The sequence below is a fragment of the Eleutherodactylus coqui genome, chromosome 5 (genome assembly GCF_035609145.1).
Source record: "Eleutherodactylus coqui strain aEleCoq1 chromosome 5, aEleCoq1.hap1, whole genome shotgun sequence".
NCBI classification, from domain to species: domain Eukaryota; kingdom Metazoa; phylum Chordata; class Amphibia; order Anura; family Eleutherodactylidae; genus Eleutherodactylus; species Eleutherodactylus coqui.
Window position 1 is genome coordinate 202197697 of NC_089841.1, and position 24560 is coordinate 202222256.

General features: G+C 40.2%; 1 protein-coding gene across 1 annotated transcript in view; it reads right to left on the bottom strand.

Moving 5' to 3' along the window:
* The window catches only part of LRRC2 (leucine rich repeat containing 2), a 218945-nt gene that overhangs the window by 10644 nt on the left and 183741 nt on the right, over positions 1-24560 (bottom strand). The window contains exon 5 of the mRNA XM_066601996.1: positions 7595-7740. Within this exon, the coding sequence (XP_066458093.1) occupies positions 7595-7740 (146 nt within the window). The remainder of the gene's footprint in view (positions 1-7594; positions 7741-24560) is intronic.

A 24560-nucleotide genomic window follows, 5' to 3' on the forward strand; every position in this document is an offset into this window, starting at 1 on the left:
GCAAAATCCTACTAAAGAATATACAAAAACAGGTCAGTGATAGTAAAATGGGAACTCCCTGATGCACGTGCCAGTTTCGCAAAGGAAGAGAAGCAAAACACTGAATTCCAAATCTCCAATGGATCTTGGAAAAGTCCAGAAGTAGGTATACATATGCTTTATCGATTACAGAAAAGCCTTCGATTGCATTGAACATGATAAGCTGTGGCCATGCCGAAGACAAATGAGAGTCCCGGGACATCTGGAGCAACTCATACAATTATATGCGAATTGAGAAGCTACGGTAAGGTGGTCAGAAATTCCAAAGGGAACATGTGATGATAAAATATATAATGGACAAATCTACCTCCAAATATACCTGTATGTAACTTGCTAGTAATACCATTTCTGATAAATTTAATTTTTATTCCACGCTGCTCCCTGCTGCAAGTCTTCTGAATGTGGGGCTTCTTCTGAAGTGCACTGCTATTACTCTCCAATGAGATTCTCCACAGCTTTGATTGACCGTTGTACACTAACAATCACCTTGTTGATCACTAAAGCTGTTAATCAAGCTTCACATGGTTAAATTATGCCCAATTGCTAATGATGAACCCTATTTGGGCACCCTTTTCCTATGTTAATTGGCCTCACTCCCCCCTCCCATGTACAGGTGCAGGAGGTTGATGCCTCTTCTAAAGCTAGCATAAATAGCATAAGGGGTAGAGGGGAACCTTTTGCTTTCTAAGGAGTGACTAAGATTGTTTTCTTAATTATAGATATGCCTTAAAATAAAGAAAAAAAAAAGATTATCATGTGTGTGATTTAATGAGGTGAGTGTAATTTATTTAACAAAGTTAAGGTATCTTTCATTCTACTAGACTACGTTATATGAAAATACCATATGTGTCAATCGGTAGAATTTTTAAGAAGTAGAGTTGAATATTTTCAAAGCATTTACAAGGTTTAATAGTATTTGATTGATCAATAGCTACAATTCTTTTAGAATATCTCTTTGTGTCAGATTTGTAGACCTTACCACCTCATTGGGACTTCTGTAAAACCAAAAGGACATCCAGTCTAAAGACTGACAGAATCACAGCTAAATAGTAAGACACACCTGAAACGTCTGAGCTGCCATTACCTTTAGTGATGAGGTTACAGTAAAATTGCTAGAATGCTATGTGTGATAATTTCATGTTTCCTTATAAATAATATTGACATTGGATAAAGCCGAGATGAATCAACTATGACAATGGAATGTGATTTATTTAGAGAAATAAAAGAAAAATAATTGACTGTGCTTAATCTATCTCCTGGTATACAATGAAGGAGAAACAATCCATTAATATTGTTCTAAGCATGCTTTAATAAATCAATGTTGTCAAAATGTAGATCAGGAAAATGCAATCAGAGACTGAACTGTAAGCTTGTAATTTCCATCATGTTTTAGACATAATATAAATTATGTTTTCAAGTAGATTGAATTATCAACATCTTTAAATCCACCCGGACCAGTAGGCAGCTGTATTAATATCTGTGAGGTTCTGCTCACTTGGGGGGATTTTCTGCAATCATTTGTGTTGCAAATCCACAACAAAATGTGCATCACATCCTCATATGCTATATGTGGATTTGGCACATGTTTTGCTGTGGATATCACTTTATGCATTGCAAAGGGTAAAATCCCACAATATAGATTGACATGCTGTAGATTTAACCACTTCCTCATCTATGCTGTTAGTGATTATTACAGAGGTGTAGGTAGGATATAAGGCAGGCTTGGGAGCCGAGCCCTCCACATACCCAGAAGGTGCTGGCTGTTTGAAAAAGCTGCCACCTGCCACAAACAGCAGCAGTTGGAGCTAGTTTTGAAGTTCTGATTGCAGTTGTTTGATAGCTTGCATGCACTGTCAATCTTGGCCACAGTATGTAAGCTTTCTGCTGGAGAAGAATACCCCCTGTGACTCACTATCCACCTACAATGATTTAACTGCAGGGAACAGATATTTGCCATGGTAGCTAAGAGGCTAGTGAAGGCTCCTAGGGCTGCCATGTAGTTAATCATATAAAGCCCTGCAGTGGGGAAGGGCTTAATAGGTTGACAATTAAACTACAATATGCTGCAGTGCTGATATATTGCAATATATTGTAGAATCAGTTTATCAGTTGCAAAGTTTAAGTTCCCTAGGGGACTTTAAAAAAATAATGTAGTAATGTATGTAAAATAAAATTTTTAAAAATAAAAAATAGTTAAAAAAAACATTTCCCCATAGGACAATATAAATAAGAAAAAACATAATTTGTATCGCCATGTGTGAAAAAGCTCAAACTATCTAGCATTGCCTTATTTATTTTAATGCAGTCATCACTGTAAAGAAAAAAAGAAAAACATAATGCCCGAATTGTGATTTTCGTCACTCTGTCTACACATAAAGGCCTTAGTCAGACGGGCGTTTTTTGCCGCGATTTGCGGATCGCATGACGGATGCGCATCCGCAAATCGCATGACCGGTGCGCGCAAGTCGCCCGCAAATTGCCCGAAAATCTGCTCCTAGCCGCGTTTCATTAGAAACTGGCCGGAGCTGTCCAGCGCATTGCATTCAATGGAGACGGCAATACAGCCGTCTCCATTTAAAGCAATGCGCTGCGGGCGAGCCCGGGATGAATTGTCGGTAAGGGCTTAAATATATAAGCCCTTACCTGCAATCCATCCTAAAATGTGTTAAAATAAAAAAAAATTGCATTCTCACCTTCTGCCTGCAGCTCCGGGCAGCCGTCCTGCAGTGGGTGTGAAGGGGGTGTGAGTCAGACCTGCCCCCTGATTGGCTCAGCGCTGAGCCAATCAGAGGCATGCCTCACTCACACCCATTCATGAATTCATGAATGGATGTGAGTCAGACCTGCCCCTGATTGGCTCAGCGCTGAGAGGCAGCAGTCACTCACCCATTCATGAATTCATGAATGGGTGTGTGAGTGAAACCGGCCTCTGATTGGTCAGGCTGTGACCAATCAGAGCAGATCATTCAGCAGGCGGGGATTTTAAAGCCGTTCAGGAGAACTGACAGCGGCCACGGCTGGACTCCGGCTGCAGCGGAAAGGTGAGTATACAATTTTTTTTTATTTTAACACATTTTAGGATGAATTGCAGGGACGGGCTTATATATTTAAGCCCTTCCCGACAATTCACCCCGCGCACACCGGCAGCCCATTGCTTTCAATGGAGCGGCTGTATTGCCGCTCCATTGAATTCAATGGGCAAACATCGTTCTCTGCCACAGCTGTTACAGCTGTGGCAGAGAAGAATGATTTGTCTTCTATATGTTCTCAATGGGGTCGGCGCTGCTGCCGCCGGCCCCATTGAGCGCATATACAGAAGCGAAGAGGAATCGCAGATCGCAGATAGGTGCGATCTGCGATTTTTGTTCTATAATTTTTCGGACGAGCGCATAAAAAGCGCTCATGTGTCCGATACCATTGCGAAGCAATGGTTTTAAAAAATCGCCGGACGCATGCGCAAATCGCGGCAAAAAACGCCCGTCTGACTAAGCCCAAAAGGTGATTGTATGCAAACAAAAATGGGAGTAATAAAAACTGTAGTTTACCCCCCCCCCCAAAAAAAAATAAGCCCCCCACACCACTGTTAAAGAAAAAAATGAAGATATTATAGGGCACAGAATATTACAAAAAGCCTTTTTTTATTAATAAAATAATTTTTTATTAAAAAGTAGTCCAAGATAAAAAAATAAAAATAATATATATATATATATATATATATATATATATATATATATAAAAACATAGTATCGTCATACCAATAGATTTCCCTACCATATTAACAACTGTCAAAGTAGTACAGTTTTTTCAAATACTTGCTAGATTAACCCCTTGCTTGACTCCATCGTCAGGCATGCATTCTGGAGAAAAAAAATTTAAATTGGTCTCCAAAGCATGCTATGCGATGCGCAAGAGTGGCTTGGGCCCCATTGAAATCAATGGGCAATGATCGTTATCCTCTGCCACTGCTGTAACAGCAGTGGCAGAGGATTCCTTCAACCTCGCAGAGAATTCCCTCATTGCTGAACACTGTGACAGTGCTGAACACTGTGGGGGTGGGGGCTTGAATATATATATATATATATATATAAGCCCTTCTCCAAAAATCATCCTAAACATGTGTAAAAAATAAATATATATGTATACTCACCTCTCTGCTGTTGCCAGGGCCCAGCGGGTCTTGCTGCTTGGCATCTCGACTCTGTACTGAAGATCTTTCAGCCGGCAGGAATTTAGAACATCCACCTGCTGAAAGTGCTGTGTCTGATTGGCTGAGCGCTCAGCCAATAACAGGCAGTGCTCAGCCATTTATTGAAGAACAGCTGAGAGCTGCCTGTGATTGGTCACAGCGCTCAGCCAATCACAGGCAGCGCTTGGCTATTCATTGAATTCAATGAATGGCTGAGCGCTGCCTGTGATTAGCTGAGTGCTCAGGCAATCACACACAGCACTTCAGATCAGTGCAGGGAGACAAGCGGCAAGACCCGACAGACCCGAACAGCAACGAAGAGGTAAGTATATGTATTTTTTTATTTTTTACACAAGCTAGGGAGGATTTCCAGGTAAGGGCTTATATTTCAAGCCCTTCCCCAAAAATCACTGCTGGGGTTGCGTGCATCCCATCGCTTTCAATGGGGCTGGCGGCAGTAGCATCATATCTCCTAAATAGAGATGAGCGAACGTACTCGCTAAGGCAAATTACTTGAGCGAGTATCGCCATTTTTGAGTACATGCCCGCTCGTCTCAAAAGATACTCAAAAATGGCAAAACTCGCTCGAGTAATTTGCCTTAGCGAGTACGCTCGCTCATCCCTACTCCTAAACAATTCTAAATATTTTTAAAAATATTACACTCCCAAGTTCTGAACAAAATCATAGAATTTAAATTGTTAATAAAAAAGTGACATTTTTTTTAACCCCGTAACTAACTAAAGTGGTTAAATTGCCCTGTGAGGCATGACATGGTAATAATAAACCTGCTACTGAAGGAGTTTAAAGGTACTATTAAAAATACAACCAATCCTACAAAAATACAAATACTGTTATGTCGATGGAAAAAAAATTCTGGCTCTTTAAATGAAATAGAAAACAAAAACATAAACCCGAAAAATGACTGGTAGTGAATAGGTTAAAATCTATACCAAATTGATTTTCTGCACATTTTTTTTTCCTGCAGCATGTGGAAGAGATTTGCTACAATCTTATCCACTTTGCTGCTATTATAATTCACTATGGATTGCAAAGATACCATATTATAAAATTGTAAGAATACTTGTAGTCTCCAAGGTATTCCCAATAAATTGCTGCTACATCTGCAAAGACGGCACTGCAGCAATGAATACAGTACCAGCCATAGGGCCCTCTAAACATCATCAAACACAAATACCCATGTACAGTTGACAGGTTCACAGGAAAGGCTACTGTCCTATTCATTAAAATATAACTTTTTTTTGATTATCATATAAAAAACCTAATTAACACCCTAAACAGTATTCTCTGTAATAGCCCTTGGGAATAAAGGCTAATCCTGTTTTTTAAACTGCTATAGCTTATGCTGCACTTTACTTTATATACAGTGCTAGACACGCTGCCTTTTACAGTGCCAGTAGGTGTCCCCATAATGCCAACCACATTGCCTACTTAACAATCTCAACCAGAAATGCTTACCAAATAGACGTATAGTACTATAGTATTGTTTACACGAAATGCATCCGGGGACAGCAGCACTGGACCTTCCATGTTCTGTGGTTGTGCCAGGTAAACGCAATGGATATTTGAAAACAAGTAAGAAAAACTCAGCTCATCGAATCCTGCAGTTCATGATTACAACCAGTTTCTAATGCTAGAGAGTATATGTGGATGCTCCAATGGACTTTTGGGGATATGTTATTGTATCCAACTTTGTTAAAAATTAACTTGTATTCATTGCATCATAAAAATGATCCAGGTAGTGTGATCATAACGACTCCTACGCGTTTCCAGCATTCCCAACTTCGTTTTTAAAAGCAATACCACCCAATCAAGCAATAGAGATCACATGATATGTAAATGTTTCATTAACACCATGAGGTTTTTTTTTGTTTTACCCTTTGATAAAGGGTATTCCCACGGCGGCCTGACGCTTCAGTATAGTATGTACAGTAGTAGTAATAATATTAGTGGTCCCACAGTGACCTAGACAGTTTACCATAGTAGTACTACAAAGTTTCAAACTGGACTGTCTTTTTAAAGCTATGCTTGACCTTCAATATGTGATATATTTGAAGATTACAGCAAACTATGTCTGATTACTAAAACCAAAGCACAAAGTGAATTTCCGTGAAGACTATTGGTCAGTAAATTATAATTTGAAAAAAATGGCAAATGCCATTGGGCAACTAATAGTCATTAATAGAGATGAGCGAGCACCCAAATGCTCGAGTCTGAGTTATTCAAGTCGAGCTTTTCGTAAAATTCGAGAGATCTACTCGAGACGATCAATGGGAGACTCAAGCATTTTTGTATGTGGGACGCCAGGTCCCGAGCTTTTTTTTTTTTCCCTAAGTTCATCTCTCTCTCTCTCCCCTGCCAGACAAAAAATTTGCCAATGACGCGCACTGCGTCGCAGCAGGGAGGGGCCAAAACAGGCACATCACAGCGGGGAGGAGCCAAAAACTGGGGCGGGGTCGAACACGGCTTGATGCTCATTCGAGTAACGAGCACCATCAAGTATGCTAATACTTGAACGAGCATCAAGCTCGGCGGAGTATGTTCACTCCACTCTAGTCATTAACTAAAATGGTAAAAATGGCTCCTGAACAAGACTGATATAATATGTCTATGATAATATGATGTTTATGTGATAATATGATGTACACACAAGAAACAAAGTTGTAACTGTGGCACCACAGACCAATCCCTCCTGGGAGAGCAAAGAAAAACAATGTTGCACGCTCTAAAACAGGATCCCGACTTCAAGATTCAAGAGATACAGTTCCAAATACATACATGGTGTAGAGCAGCAACTGAGGCGCAAGCAAAAGAGGACGACGATTCTCACATTCAATCCTTCATGATGCAAACTTTATTCTAGACATCAGTCGTCTGCATCATCTGCAACGTTTCGACTGGGCACTCCATGCTTGACAAAGACTGGAGTTCCCATTCAAAATGTTGCAGGTAATGCAGTGGACGGATGTCTAGAATAAAGTTTGTATCCTTGAGGATTGAATGTAAGTATTGTCCTCCTCTTTTGCTTGCACCTCAGTTGCTGCTCTACACTACGTATGTATTTGGGATAGTATGATGTACACATTTCTATACCGTAGTGTGATATTGCTGTTGAATATTTTGGTCTGTCTATTAACACAATTACAATTAGTTTAATTTGACTTTATGGTGACAGCATTCAGTAACTGTGTGCTATAGAGTTCTTATTTGGTACTTCGTATCACACTGTTTATTTCTGTCCATATTTTATAATTATACCTTGGATGTCAGTAAATGAGATGTGCTAGTCAATCACAAATATGAAACTGAGTCTCATGATAGCACAGATTTGGAGCATGGATAGCATTTACCTGTCTATGTCCTGTGGAAGATCCTTTAAGTTATTACGGCTGATGTCCAACCATTGCAAACTTGACATCCGTAAGACACAAATTGGAATAGAAGAGAATTTGTTTGCCGACAAATCAACAAAAGTGACCTTTTTCAAATTACTCAACTGGAAAGGAAATAAGAAACATTCATGACAAAAGATAATGTGGAAATGGTCCATTCTATTAAAGAAGTGCATTTTATATATCCAGAGCAATAAAAAGTTTCTTCCTTGTTACTTTAGTTTTCTTCCAATTTAGTAAATTTTAAGGGCCAGTCAATTTTCCATATTTTCTAGTAATAACAATTACAAGAATTACCACTGTTACATTTTATGTCATGTCGATTCTAATTTAATAACAAATCATCTATACAACAATTTTCATTTAACTGAAAGCTGTTTACAGAACTGTTTACCATATATTCAAACGGCCTTAACTAAAGTCACCAACGATCTGTTAGCTGCCAAAGCATTATGTCATTGCTCTGTATTGCTCCTTCTAGTGTCCAACTTGGACACAGTTGATGACTGCCATATGTTCAGTACACTAAGAAAGGTCCCCTAAATTTCAAAGCTCATAATACAAGTATACTCAGACCTATATAAATACATAAAAACAAGATACAGAGCAAATATACTCCGCAACTTTATTGTAGCCATTAAAAACACATAGGTAATCCTACTACATACAGGGAGTGCAGAAGTAGCAGCATAAATATCAATAAACATCAAAAATAATGTATGTAACCTCCGGAAAAACCCCCCAAAAAGAGCCACAATAAAAATCCAACAACTCATATGGATGTAAAAATCAAGCCCCAATTCCATGAATATAATATAAATACTGTAAGGATAAATCCATAGAGATATCAGGAAGTGAGATGACAAGCCTGTAAATGCTGGGTCACTAGACTGAAGAGAGGTTGTTGTTGATGCATCAGTAATTAATAGTATCCATCACCGACTAAAAAGTGGCTTTCCTAACAGCCGCCTGCACGGATGCTTACATGACCTGAAAATAAATCCACAGCAGCAGGACATGCTAGCACCTCATCACCATAGGAGAACCAAGGGAGCAAATACCATGCGTGCACACATACCAATCAAGATAATATCTTGAAAGAAGTCACTGTAAAAAATTTGAAATCGAAGTAACTATGAAATAACTAAATATATAAAAAATACTATTGAAAATTCAAAAATACAAATAAACCTAAGTAATCATGGCCATCTAAATATGGCCAGAATGCCAAGCAAACAATTATATATGTACTTATGTTGTATAGACCAACGAATATCTAAAAACTCTCTTATGTTACAAATTCTCATACGTCTTGGCATTACAGGCTTTGGCTCTCTTCTGGACCTTTTTATAACTTAGTGTCTCTAGCACCATCTTCTCTTCTCACCCTCTCTCCTAATGCTAATACCATCTGAGAGTTTGGTCATCTGGACGTTGGTAGATGGGCCAATGTAATTCGACTGAATTATATACCATGAACCTTGCATTATTTAATGTGGTTAGAGTATTGATTATAGGTGTATATACCTCTGATAGTAAATTTATTTTGCGTGCTGTAGCCATTTTTGGTTTCTGCTTCTACTGTATGTTGCAGCCATGGTTTAACGTGCACCTATAGATTTCTATTGAGATATATTTCCATTGGGTAGTGCTGATCTATTTTATCTTTTTTTTTGTACAAACATCTATGTATTCATACTTTTTTTATATTTTATGTATGCAGCACCCTGTAATTACTGGTGCTTGATATAAATAATAATTGTACTAATAATAATGTAATGAAAAGTTCAATACTTGAAGGAGTTCTCCTATTAAACAACCATTGGGACTACCACAATCACTAGAATGTCAGTCCTGAACCCACAGTTTTTCCTCATGTTCTAATAACAATGATTGGAGAATGAAAATAAGGGACATGGAATATTGCCTGCACAGTGCCACCTATTGGAAGGCAGCATCCCTTCAAGACAAAGTTTTATACAAGCCTTGTAACAATGGCTGGGAATTAAAAGTAAAGCCAGACTCCATGTACATACAGCTGTTTCAGGGTATTTGCCCTTCGTCAGTGTACATTAGGAGTCTGGCTTTGCTAGTGAGAGGCCTGGGACGGGAGTCAGAAACACTATCTTTACTCCTTAGGGAGAGCACCTATTCCATTGGTTTGAAGGCATGCTGCCTTCCAATAAATGGCACTGTGGGGGTAATATTCCATCCCCCTTATTTGCATATTACCCAGAGGAGCATAAATGGTCTTTTGAGTCTCCTCACTCACCATCTAGGTGCTCTCCCTAAGGAAAAAAGATAGTGTTTCTAGATTATGAAAGGAATGGTTTTTAGCTGTGCACCCTAATGATGTATTCAAAACTCTCTCTTTGGTTTTACAATGAGGAGTAACAGGGAACTCAGGACCCCTGTTCTAGTGATCAGTGAGGGATCCTTTAAGCCTTTCCCAATGAGTGCTGTACATTTATAGTGCTCATCAGATGCTATTGAATGGAGCAGGCTCAAGAGCTGAGCCTGCTCCATATGCAGCAGTGTTGGTTGTTTTTGACAGTTGGCATCTGGATTAGAGATGAGCGAGCACCAAAATGCTCGGGTGCTCGTTACTCGAGTCGAACTTTCAGTGATGCTCGAGAGTTCGTTTCGAGTAACGAACCCCATTGAAGTCAATGGGTGACTCGAGCATTTTTGTATATCGCCGATGCTCGCTAAGGTTTTCATTTGTGAAAATCTGCAAAACACAAGAAAGTGATGGAAACGACACAGAAACGAATAGGGCAGGTGAGGAGCTACATTTTGGGCTGCATCTCAAGTTCCCAGGTCCCACTATTAAGCCACAATAGCGGCAAGAGTGAGACCCCCCCCCCCCCCCACTGTCAGCGTAAAGATCGTTCTTCTCTGCCACAGCTGTAACAGCTGTGGCAGAGAAGAACGATGTTAGCCCATTGAATTCAATGGAGCCGGCAATACAGCCGACTCCATTGAAAGCAATGGGCTGCCGGCGATCGCGGGATGAATTGTCGGGAAGGGGTTAAATATATAAGCCCTTCCCTGCAATTCATCCAGAAATGTGTAAAAATAAAAAATATATACATTCTCACCTGGTCCCGGCAGACGGAGTTCAGCGCGGCAGGCTGCAGTTCTCCTGAACTGCTCTGAACAGCTGTGAGTAGTATTCAGCAGCCGGGGATTTAAAATCCCCGCCTGCTGAATAAGATGCCTCTGATTGGTCACAGCCTGACCAATCAGAGGCATCCCTCACTCACACCCATTCATGAATTCATGAATGGGTGAGTGAGGGCTGCCTCTGATTGGCTCAGCGCAGGGACAGCTGAGAGCTGCCCCTGAGCCAATCAGAAGCAGCCCTCACTCACCCATTCATGAATTCATGAATGGGTGTGAGTGAGGGATGCCTCTGATTGATCAGGCTGTGACCAATCAGAAGCATCTCATTCAGCAGGCGGGGATTTTAAATCCCCGGCTGCTGAATACTACTCACAGCTGTTCAGAGCAGTTCAGGAGAACTGCAGCCTGCCGCGCTGAACTCCGTCTGCCGGGACCAGGTGCGAATGTATATATTTTTTATTTTTACACATTTCTGGATGAATTGCAGGGAAGGGCTTATATATTTAACCCCTTCCCGACAATTCATCCCGCGATCGCCGGCAGCCCATTGCTTTCAATGGAGTTGGCTGTATTGCCGGCTCCATTGAATTCAATGGGCTAACATCGTTCTGCCGGGACCAGGTGAGTATATATATATTTTTTATTTTTACACATTTCTAGATGAATTGCAGGGAAGGGCTTATATATTTAAGCTCTTCCCGACAATTCATCCCGCAATCGCTGGCAGCCCATTGCTTTCAATAGAGCCGGCTGTATTGCCGGCTCCATTGAATTCAATGGTCAGTGCTCGTTTAATCGAGACGAGTACCACGTGGTGCTCGTCTCGAGTAACGAGCATCTCGAGCACCCTAATACTCGAACGAGCATCAAGCTCGGACAAGTATGCTCGCTCATCTCTAATCTGGATGCAACATAGGCTATTTATCACTGTACAGATGTATTTGTCCTTAAAGGGGTTGTCTAGCTTTGAACTACCGATGGCATATCCTCAGGATATGTCATCAATAGTTCATTGAGACCCCACTTGAGACCCCACCGATCAGCTGTTCGCTGGGCAAATGTCACATTATACAGAACTGGAAGCAGACAGTTTTGTACACTTTGCAGCAGCCCAGGCTGGTATTAAAGGCATTGAATTAAATAGGAACAGTGCCTGCCCAAGCAGCAGAGCTCCACCAATCAACCATGGCCTATGTGGAGGGTAGGCAATCAGTAAATCAGATCTGGATAACCCCTTTAACTTTACATGAAATTTGTTAAGGACCTCAATTTCTCGCAATAGAAATTCACAAATTCAATGTATAACATGCTAGCGAAACAATTGATTGGCTGCAACCCATATAATAATTACTGGGTAGTTACACATAGACAAATGTAACATATGTATATTCCAAAAAAGTAGCACAAAATCATGTTTGTTTGTTTTTAAGTCTGGTCATCTCATGTCACACATCTAATGCACTGTTTAGATGGCACGATTTTCATTTGCACAAACAAACGAGCTGGTGATGTCATCACCACCTCCGTCACGCTCAGGCAACCTGTTTTGACAGGCAGATTCATCTTTGACTCTTTCAAGTGTGAAACACTGAAGGAGAATATTTAAACAGAACGACAAGTGAGCGAGCTAACAATGCTTTTTAGTCCTGCAGAAACTGAACGAGAAGCAAACGATTCTCGTACATTATTCAAACGTGGGCTCACGTTTAGACTGAACTATTATTGTTAACTTTTGTTCGTTTGAACAATTTTTTGAATGATAATCCTTCCATCTAAAGGCACCTTAAAACCAAGAGGAAAGGTAAGGAAGAAGATGCTGCATGTTGATAGATATTGCTCACATTTCCAGCACTTTGCATTTTGATGTATCAATCCAATTTTTGTGTTGTGAAAAGATTAATATACAGGGTGGTTCACAGAAAAGTAGTGCACCTCCGACATTACTGTGACAGGAAGAACGAGAAAGTGGATTTTTTTCCCCAAAGCCTTACTGATTTACTATTTATTATTATTGTTAGCCGTTTAGTCGTTCATGACCTTTGGCGACCCTAAAGGTGAGCTCCTTCCATATTTTTCGGTTTTGCACTGCTTCTTTCAGTTGTGTGATATCCATGCCAGTATCAGCTTTGACAGTATCAGCCGTCATGTTCTTTGGTGGCTGGGTCTTCTCTTGCCACTGTTCTGTCCAAGCATTATAGATTTTTCTAGCAATTCTATTTGCATTGCATGTCCAAAATACATGAGTCTGAGTCTGGCCATCTTGCCCTCCAGTGATATATTACAAGAGTTTTTTACGATTCAGGACTTCTGGGTTTGTTACTCTCACCGTCCAGGGTATACGCAGCAGCTTTCGCCAGCACCACAGCGCAAACACATCAATCCTCCTTCTATCAGCTTTTTTTGCAGTCCAGCTCTCACATCAATACATGGCTATGGTGAATACGATGGTTTGCACTATCCTACATTTAGTTGTTATGCCAGTATCCCTACTTTTTCAGATTTTGTCCATGTTTAGCAATACGATTCGCCTCAGTGCTATCCTATGTTTTATCTCTGGCATAGATTCTTCATCCTGGTCAATTTTCGAACCACGGAAGATGAAGTCTTACATGCATTCTATGGCCCTGTTGTCGATTTTGATTTGAATTTGGTAATTTTTTGCAGTCATAATTTTTGTCTTTAAATTCAGGTAAAGGCCCATTTTTTCACTTTCAATGTTAATCTTATTTATCTGCTGCTTCAGACCTGCTTCTGCTTCTTTAAGCAGAGTTATGTTATCCCCGTAATGGAGATTGTTGATGTTTCTTCCACCTATTTTCACCTCGGTTTTCAATTTGTCTTGGTGCATTTTCCACATGATCACTTTAACATATACGTTAAACAAGAAGGGTGAGAGGATGCAGCCTTGTCAAATGCCTATGCCAATTCCAAACCAGTCTGTGTCCCTATACTGTGTTCTCACAGTGGGTTACTGATTGTTAATGTATAAAGTGATTTTATCAGATTGACTAGATGTTCCGATATACCCAGCTCTTGTAGGGTCTGCCATAGCTTGTCATGGTTAACTCACAGAAAGGTATTGATTTACTCACCTGTTACAACAGATGCTGGAAGTGGTCCCCATTCACTTTTATGCACCTGTGAGCATGTTGCAACATGTTGGTTGATACTGCCTACAGCTCTTCAACGATGATGCTGTGGATAGTGTTTGTGATCTTTTCCTTTAGTTCATCCAGAGTATGCAAATTTTTAGAATACACTTTCTGCTTTAAATTTCCCCACATATAAAAATTGCATATGGACATGTATAGGGGATGTGGAGGTCATAACCACTTGCTCACAGTTTGCACTTCTGTAAATAGTTCATGAACCCATGCCAATTATTTACAAGCGTTGTGGCTTGTTGCTCCATCTTGTGAGAAATAGCAATACATGCTTTCTTCTGGTGTTATTGATCATAAAACTGTTCAAGCATGTCCAGATTAATCGCGTTATTCACAGTTGATTCAAAGAAAATTGGACCCAGTATTCGTGTTGCTGACACTGTGCACCAAACGCCAATTTTCAGGTTGTGCAGCGGCGTTTCGGGAGTCAGGTGGGGATTTTCAGTAGACTAGTGAACTCACATGACTTGATAAATTAAACCATACTTCATCTATCATAAAGTACAACAAGAGGTCCAAAAGTCTTCTAGCAATCATAATCAACAACCACATACAGTAATTTATACATTTAGCCTTGTCAATCTTTTTCAGTTCCTGCAAATGTTATTCAGTATGGTTTCAGGTTCAGAGATTTCAGCACTCGCTAACATGCTGTGTGTGATACACCAACTTGCTTGGACAGTCTCCTAGTTGATTTTTAAGAGCTATTTGCAATTTGCTACTAAATGTCACAGACAACTTAAGACATCCGGAATGACTAAGGCCTTGATTTTCAGGTTTGCGACAGACCCAGTTTGGTGCTATTTCTGAACCAGGCTCTGAATACAACATTTAGCTGGTGGTTTTCTTCTGGCTGATTGTCGGCGAAGGCTTCTTGCATTTCCTTAATTGATCCACTTTGCACATAGCCTTCCACAATAAGTATTCACTGTTGCAGGAAGAACACCATAGGGCAGATTTAGAAAAACTATCTAAAAGAAAATCTCTTTGTTGCTCATAGCAACCAATCACAGCACAGCTTTCATTTCTTGTACTGCTGAGGTGAAACTAAAGGGCTGTGGCCACCTCCAAAAAGTTTGGTGTTGGAATTGGAGGCAAGCTATTTTTCCATGGGCCACCCTGTATAAACTAGTGCCTAAGTGCTGCATTTGTACCTGGGGTATTTTATCTTGAGGGGTTTAATGGCCACTGTAACTCAAAAAGCTCCACAACTTTATAAAGTAAATACACTATGAAGTGCTCCAGAACTTTATACTATACCTCTACATTAGCGCTCTAAAGCTAATAAAACTATTGAGTCCGGTTGTGTATGCTGTGTAATTTTTCCTCATGCCCATAGAATCAATAGGTGTTATAACGGTTTTAGAAATGTGACACAAACCATGGCCTGCCAATATCTCACAACCTGAAATCATACACAGAAGGTACTTATTTTATTTTTCAATAGGCTTCACATTACTGTCATACATTGTATAAAAAAATATACTATTAGATTTTGTATGAAAAATAAGCGAATAGACTCTTAAACTAGCAGTTGAGGGAAAAAAATGCCTGAGAATTATTACCCATGCTTAGCTTAAGTGGACTTAATGGGTTTTTAAAGCCCATTGTGTGCTCCTTATTAATGTCCTATGTGTATATATACTCTCATTGTTGGTGGGCTGTGAATATTGGTCATTGTAAGACAATGTTGCAGCCACTGGTTATACTATTGTCAGTCATCCTTTTTTTTTTTTTATCTTTTGGAATTCGTTCATGCAACATTTGTTTCTGACTTTCCTTGATCGGACTTTGTACAGAAGAAGTGCATGGCCTTTATTTAAGTTCCATTTAGAATACTGTGTTTTACAATGCATTTATGTCTTTCCCAGCAACTCCCACTGTTATAGTTAATCATTATTGTCATCTTTAGTTGCTGGGCTCTCAAATTGCTTCTTATCTTAATAATTTTAGAACTATAACTTTGCCATTAAAAAGCACCACTAGTTTCCTTTTCTCTTTGACAGTTAGTTTCCGTTGAAAGCAAAGGACACTACGCCCCTGACTTGAACTAGGTGTTTGATTAATGGGTGTATTTTCATTTCTGCTCAGCTCTATTTTGTGCCATTGAAAGGGATTTGCTGATAAGATTTGTTGCTTATGGTTTCAGCATGAATAGCTTGGCTGCACAGCATCAAACAAAACCAAAGGTCTGAATGTCAACATATCAAAAAAATAAAAGTAGATCCAAACAATAGCTATATGCACATCCATTATGCACACCTTATTAGCACACCGTATGTAAAATAATGCACCTCCACAGCTGCTGTAAAGACTTTAGGTGATGTTCTATGTGCTTTAAATAATGTTATATACTTTTTAAATATTTATACATTGCAAATATCAACGCGGAATGTAACCTTCTCATAGGAACATGATGTTATAAAACCTGTGCAAACACATAAATATGTATAATAGCAGTTAAATGTGCATTACAAAGCTATGGCTTTTAAAGGGAACCTGTCATGTCCTTTATGTTGTCCTCACTGATGGCAGTAGAAAGTAATAACAGACATGCTGATAGCTGTGATCTGTTACTTAGGGGATAAACTACAGTGGTTGTTAAGAACTTACAGGTTGTTCCTGAAGCTCCCAGCAAGATATGAGTCCAAATTCATGAGGTGCTGTTCACCCAGCTCACCTGCCCTGATTGGCAGATTTCTCAGAATGCGGTGCAGTAACTAGAAAACTGTCAATCATAGAGGGTGGGTGAGCGGGGTGAGCAGCACCTGATGAATAAGCTGGACTCATCTCTTGCTGGGAGCTGCAGATACAACTTGTAAGTTTATTCCATGAATGACAGATCACTAAAATCAACATGTCTGTCACTACTTTATGCTGCCTGAGGACAGCATATGGTACTTGACAGGTTTCCTTTATAAAGAGATGGCTAACTAGCTAGTTAAGTAACTAGATTTTTACATTTCAATAGTTAGAATGAAGAATTATACTAAAGGTACCTGGAGAATAAACATGTTTAATTTTGTAGCCATGTACACAGATAGGAAGCCAAAATGTTCTCCACATAACTTTGAGCACTATTATTTACTACTGATATGGGACGGCAGTAGCAATCAGCTATTGTAAGAGAAGGTGTGAGGAAATGTAGTATTGCATAGTGCCCATTAAATTCAAGGGGCAACCATGTAGTACAAAGTTGTGCCGAGTTTCCCAGAGTAGGATCCACTCTTTGTTGTGGCTCTAAGCTTTGGTGCATGGAAGGGGATCTTGAGTAGGTGGCCTCTTTTATAACCTCCATTAACCTTGTTAGAGCATATGGACAAGGGTCTTACTGATAGAAAAACCCTTCTCTGAATGTGAGGTCCAGAGTGGACAGCTAATTACCCTGGGTCTCACTCTCGGTTCACCCAGCAATCAGATGATTTTGCCAGAGAAAGCTTTGGCCATCCAAACAATTTCTCCTGCAGTGTGTCACATTTTGCTCCTAGGACCTGTAATTCTATGGGTTTCCAGTAACGTACTTCCACAGGTGTGGGATTCTTGAGCTGGCTGGGTGTGTATTACTCCAGTAAGTCAATCACCACCAGTCTGTTGCACATAAACACCAGCTGCTCTACCTAGAGAGAGCTGGTCATTTATCTTTTTCCTCATTCTCTCTCGGAACCCTGGTGTTTGGAGTCATGCATGTTTTGCTTGGTGTTGCATACATGAGGTTCTAGGTGGGAATCCCTTGTCAGTTGGTGTGAACAGTGTCCTGTTCTCATGTTATGGCATTTACCATCTATTGCGAGCCAGGCACCTAGGTTCCAGCATGGGGCCATCCATATTGGGATGATCGCCCAGCTTGCGGGCAGGACTCCCTGGAGTTTGAGGTGTCCTCTTAGGGTAGGGACTCACGAGGTAACAAGGACCCTTGTGCTGGATCCATGAGCTTAAGCATCTTGGCTAAAAAGCAAACAAATATTCATATCTATTAGTTATTTCATCTGCCAATATGTAGTAAGTGTTTTTGCTTTCTGTCAATCATTGTTGGATGTCTGCTCACAAGTCCTTTTTGCATTTGTCCTGGGTGTGATGTGCAAACTTGACACAGTGGCTGCATTCACTTGAATGGCCATCCTGTAATAATAGGACAGAAAAAGGTCCACCAGGAGGAGAACTCCATAAACTGAGAGGCTATTTGCCCTGTATCATAGAAGGAGGTTCTAATACGGCATGTGAACAGGGGATGCGATCTTTGCACAACTCTGCTAAGTCCGCACTGCCATCACCCTGACCAAGATGTGGCAACTTGATCCTAGTAATGTGAAGTAGAACTATAATTTAGTTTTTTAGTACATAAAGTGCAACATATAGGTTTTTTTTTTGCGAGACCTTATCAAGCGTAACATCTGGCTGCATCAGCACCATATTTATAATAACCATTGTATACACAATATTCAATCACGACCCATTTACTGATTACAATTAAATACACCATCAATGTATGCAATAATATTCATTTGTATACAACAGCATTGTTCACCATAAAGTTCTTGTTCTCGTGTGTCCGGGCGGTGACGTGCGCGTGTGCACCTGTGAGTGCAGGTCTATGCACGAGTCCATGGTTATGGGATTCTGCTGGGAGGTAGTCGCCTCCCCCTCTCTTCGCCCCTGGGTGGAGGCTTCTGCTTATAACGCTGGCAGTGAGGTCCATTCACTGCCAGTTATTGATTTCTGTTCAGTGTGCTTGCATCCTGCCTCTGTCAGTCTCCTGTGTGTCAGCTTTTGCTTTATCTGCCAGGTTATCCCATCTGCCTCGGTCTGCGTGTATTTCCTTTTGCTTTTTTTCATCTGCCCTTCCTGTTGATATTCTACCCTGTTCCATCTTGGTATGCCAGTCCTCCCTCTCGGTCCCTAGTGAGAGCAGGGACCGCCGCCCCGTTGCCCGCCTGGGGTTAGCCAGGAGTGGAGGCAAGTAGGCAGGGCCAGGGGTTTGCGGGTACGTTTTAGGGCAACCCAGGCTGTGATATCACCGGGTAGGATACCGTAACACTAAAGACCCATTTACAAAGGCTGACAGTTGGGTAAACAACTGTATGAGTGCTGATGTCACCACTAAGGTCATCAGCACTTGTGCAGAGCATATTCACTGAAAGACTTCACCACTGGATTGTAGGCTTCTTGTCAGCTTCTCACTCAGCGCTTTACCTTCTATGTGAACTGCTGAGTGGGGAGCATTTACACAGAATGACTAGCCCGTGATCCAAAAATAGTTTTTTTACACTGCATGATTATCGCTCAAATTCGTTCATTTGAATGAATTTTGAGTGAAAATCATCCTGTGCTAATGGCCCATTAGCCGACTTACAATCAGGTATCAAGGCTAAGAAAGGACATTTAAGCACGAGGATGACAGTTGTGATCAAAGAGAAAAAAGCTGCTGACACTGTAGCCCTGACCAGAGAGCCTGTTAAAACTTAGACATAGAATCAGAATGCTGGTATGTACTATGCCGAAATAAAAATGTATATAGGCCAAAAAGTGCTACCCTACAAGTGCTTCCTGTGAGTTATGCATTCTTATAGGACTTTCCCTGCTAATGAGTGAGATCAAAGCCCGTCCTCCTCCATCGTCAGCTCAAGTATTTAACTTGTAAAGCAAATTAAGTAAAAGTTGTTATTCAAAGAAATAAAGTTTAGTCTCCTGTCAGTGTAACACCCTTTTACATGCATGTCACAAAAGTTCCATCACTTGATCAATGATGATTCATCCACTCCTCCGACTCCCCGCTCACATGACCAGGGATGACATGCTATGACAATTAAGTAAGTCAGCCTCCTTCTTTGTTATTATAGCTAATTGTGAGACAGAGAACAGGGTTGGCTTAGCTAATAAGCTGAGCGCTAGCCCTCTTATCATGTCACAGACACACAGGAAGGATAGACCCTTTTGCCGGTGTCAGAACGTTACAACAAATGCTCCACTTTTGGGAGACTTCATTTAGTCTAATTTCACATGGGCGAGTGCAATATTGGGCCGTGAAATTCAGCCCAATATTGCTCTCGCCAATGGGCGATGTCCCTGCGAATGCGAGGCCTTTTTGTGTTAAAACACTTAAAAATCACTTGAGGAAAGTAACAACGGAGAATCATGGAGTTTTTGCCATTGTATCCAATGGGTAAACCTTGCATCACACTCGCATGCATTTCACACTCCGTCCGATGCTGTGTCGGTCCCATTGAAAACAATCTGGGGGAACACCCAAGGATAGTACATGCCGCAATGCTGGAAAAATGTCTCATGTGTATGACCGCATTTAATAGACAACCATCTGTAAAGTTTTCAGATTTGAAGTATATTTCATTTATTTACATTTACAAAGCACTGCAAGACTTTTAGTTTCGTTCGACAGCCACTTTAAAGAGTAAGGCAGGTCTCACATGACTGGATTTGAATTGTGAATTCTGAGATCGGCGTCCACGTGGACGGTATTGAAAGGCATATGTTTTAGAATTTTCCTTCACACTTGCAGATACAAATTCTGTATTCCGTGTGCGGAGAAAAAATTGCAGCATGCTGCATTTTACTGCAAAATCCATGCAGACAGCTTCCCCTGATGTCAATGCAAGTGTATGACCTGCAGCTCATATGCAATTAACATTGCATAGGGGCTGCGGGTACTCATGTCATCGCCTAGTGACGACGTGGGAAATACAAACAAACCACAAAAAACTCTGTACTGCACATGACTGGCTTTGATCCTCCATGGTCATGTGCACTACAGTAAAGTGCCATACGCAGGGTCATCGGCCAGGCTCACAGCTGGAATCCATTGCGGGCATGTGGAATCTGACCCGCTCGTGTGAGTCCGGCCTTATTCATATCTCAATTCTATAAGCTCTTAGGCATATCATAGAAGGGCCTTCCTGTCTCTTAATAGAGCCAACAAGCAGAGGCTCTTGCTCTGGAAGACCTGGTCCATCCTTGTATGACACAGATGTAATACTATATTTCCTTTGTAGAGAGAATTAAATGAGCACCTGACAGCAACGTCAGTGGTCTGATGAGCTGGGCCTATGGCAATCAGCTGATCACCGCTCAGCTCTCATAATAAAGGTGTAGTTTACCCACTTATCAGCCCATGATGTGGGGCGACTGCAAGGACCTAATCAAAAAACATAAAGTCTGTACATCCACAAATAAATTGAATGCACAGGTGCACATCAACCATGGCTGCGACAATACAGTACAAGCAGAACCATGTGGCAACAGCACTCATACACATTTAATATCTGAAAAACGTGTAACTCTTGTATATACTGACCACATAAAATGCTAGATTATTAGCACATATTAGGATCAAAGATGGGTAACTGTTAGTAATAAGACCCATCCATAAGCATGGTTCTCTGAACATTGTTGGAGGGGCCAAGACACTTTGATCAAAATATGTGCTAAGAAACTTATCTGCTAAAGGTAGGAAACGCATCTTTCCCAAGTCATGTTAATTGGATCATATAGCCTGGTATCCTGCTACCTAGAAGCATTTTGAGGCTCAGGCCCAACAGAGAGGTATCTGTTAGTGTTATGAACCATCTGTAAGCATGGTCACCTGGATGTTGGTGGATGGGCCAACATACTTTGATTACAATATGTGCCAAGAAGCTTGCATTTTTATGTGGTTAGTATATACAAGAGTTATGCATTTTTCAGATATGAAATGTGCATGAGTTTTGCTGCCATGTATTTCTCCTTGTACTGCAAGGGATTCATCAACGTCACTCACTCAAACTTGCACTAATCTTCTACTCAGGTTGCAAATTGTGTATAAATAACACCCCAACCAAATTCAGTCTATATATCCTAAGCTGCTCTCTGCTGCAACATCTGATAATCTTAAAAGATCTGTATGCGCATGGATCTCCAACAAAAGTTATAGGTTCCACTCATTGATCACTCTCACTGTCAAAACATTTTTTTCTAATATCTAATCTGTGTCTCCTCCCTTTCGTTTTCTTCCCATTGCTTCTAGTTTTTCCTTGTGCAAATGAGAATAAGGCTGATCCCTCTGCACTGTGACAGCCCTTCATTAATTTTAGTCTCCTTTCAGCCTACTTTCAAAACACCCTGGTCCTTAAGGGGTTAACCGTTCCTCATAGAACATGCTTTGCAGACTGCTCGCCCCCCCAGTAGGTCTTTTCTGAACTTGCTCTGCAAGCCTAGAATGGGAACCAGTATTTGAGATGAGGTCTGACCGAGGTAGAGAGGGAAAATTACTTCACGTGACCTAGACCCCATGCTTCTCTTAATACATCCCAGAATTGTGGTTATATTTTTTACTGCTCTATCACAATGTTGACTTATATACAGTCTATCAATTATTAATAGACTCAAGTCTTTTTCACATGTGCAGCTTAACCCAATTCCTCCCATTCTGTATGTGCTTTTTCATTTTTCTTACCCAGATGTAGGACTTTGCATTTCTCTGTTAAATACCATTCAGTTAGTCGTGGTCCACTGTTCAAGCGTATGTAGATCTCTTTGCATCCGGTCACTTTCATCTCTGGTGTTAACTATCCCTCCTAGCTTTGTATCATTGGCAAATTTGATTAATTTCCCCTCAATTCCCTCATCTAGATCATTCATAAAAATTTGAATACTGGCTGGCCCCAGGACAGAACCTTGGGGTACCTCACTTGAGACAATCTTCCAATTGGATGTGCAGCTGTTTATGACCACTTTTTGAGTATGATCACTAATTCAATTGTGTATTCTCTTAACTGTTGCCTAGTCGATCCCATATTTGGTCATTTTTCCAATAAGGATGATATGAGATACTTTGTCAAATGCTTTGATCAACCCAGTTGGTGATTCTGTCATGGAAGGAAAATAGATTAGTCTGGCATGACTTGTTTGCTAAGAACCTATGCTGGCTCTATTTAATGACGGCATTCTCATCCAAGTACTTGCATGCATACTATTTAATAATTTGTTCAAAGATTTTTTTCTGTATATCAGTCAGACTCACAAGTCTGTGGTTTCCTGAGTCTACCTTCCATTTTTTGAAAATGGTGATAACATTTGCCCTTCTCCAATCTTCTGGGACTTCTCTTGTTCTCCAGAAATTTTGAAAGATTATGGCAAGTGGTTCAGCAGTTACATCTCCTATCTTCTTCAGTACCCTGCGATCTAATTCATCTAGACCTGAAGACTTGCATTTATTTAAGTTATTTAAGTTAGTTAAGTCTTTCCTCACTATTTCTCTGTGTACAGATAGCCTGGATTATTTTATTCCTTTAATAGAACAGGGAAGATCACTTGATGTTACATTTACTTTCTGAAAGAAAACAGACAAATAGGAATTTAAAAATGTGGCCTTCACACCATCATTTTTGACCAGTTCACCATTTTCATCCTGATGATTTTTAACTCAAGGATCATAATTGCCAATTAGTTTATTAAGCAAATCCCTAGTTTAGAACTGGGCAATGGTGTAATAGGGGGTCAAATACCATGAATATTCAACATTCCATGGTCCTGTAGCCCTCTCACTAGAATGGGGGATGCTCAGCTTGAACAAATGGAGATCTATCTGCCTTTCCTTTGAAGCTAGCAGAACCTGGGCTTAGGTGTCAAACATGACACTTCTTTCCAAAGAATTTTATTTTTGCATAAAAAGTTTTTGCTAGTTCAAACAGATTACAAGATAAAACTAAGTTAAAGCTAAGGCCACCAAATATATACAGTCTTGAGACAACATTTTTAATTAAGAGTATTAAATTAATATAAAACAATGGCAACTGAATAGGATAAAGCTCCAACATCACTAATAAAATGAAGATCACGTTTAAAACCAAGCTTTCCGGCCACATCAAATAGTTAAACAAAGGCATAGTTTAAATTAAGGTTATAGGGGCACATATGCTGGGACTCCCAGTGCACATAGCTAGTGTTTCAATTGACATATATAGAAAGCTATTGTTGTCAAGTACATGACCTTACATATCTTATTTCATAAATATGTGGATAACTTGTCCCTGAACATTTCTTCCTGCTTGTTATAATTTGATGAACGGATGCATTTCACAGCAACAAAGTTCTTTTTAAACCTGATTGTGCATTTTAAAAATGTTTTAATGCAGCATAAAGTTGCTGAGTGGTTTTCAACTATTCTGTTGGGATCCTGAGCTCTGCCAGTGGCACATAAAGATTTCCCCCGTCAGTTTTAGCTCTTTTATGTTTGTGAAGACCAAACAATAACATATTGGTTTATGTGCTGATACACACTACATTATTCCTACTCACAACACAGATGGTTTTATGAAACACAACAAAATTCTCCCCTCTGGGCAATTTCCCATGAAATCTTCAAGATAGATTGGTGTGGAATAAAATTAGGAATTATTGGTGAGAAGGTATGTATGTAATGCTGGAGATGTGAAAAATCAATAATGTTTGTGCACATTTGTTGTCTGTTATATTACTTTTCTGCATTTTCATAAATTTTACATAATGGTATCATTGTCCTATATAGAAGCTCTGCAGAATAAGTTGCCACTATAGAAATAAAGATTATTGTTATATTAATGGTAACACTTAAGCAATGCTCTGTCGTATGCCTTCCATACAAGTATAAAGTTTGTTAACCCAAA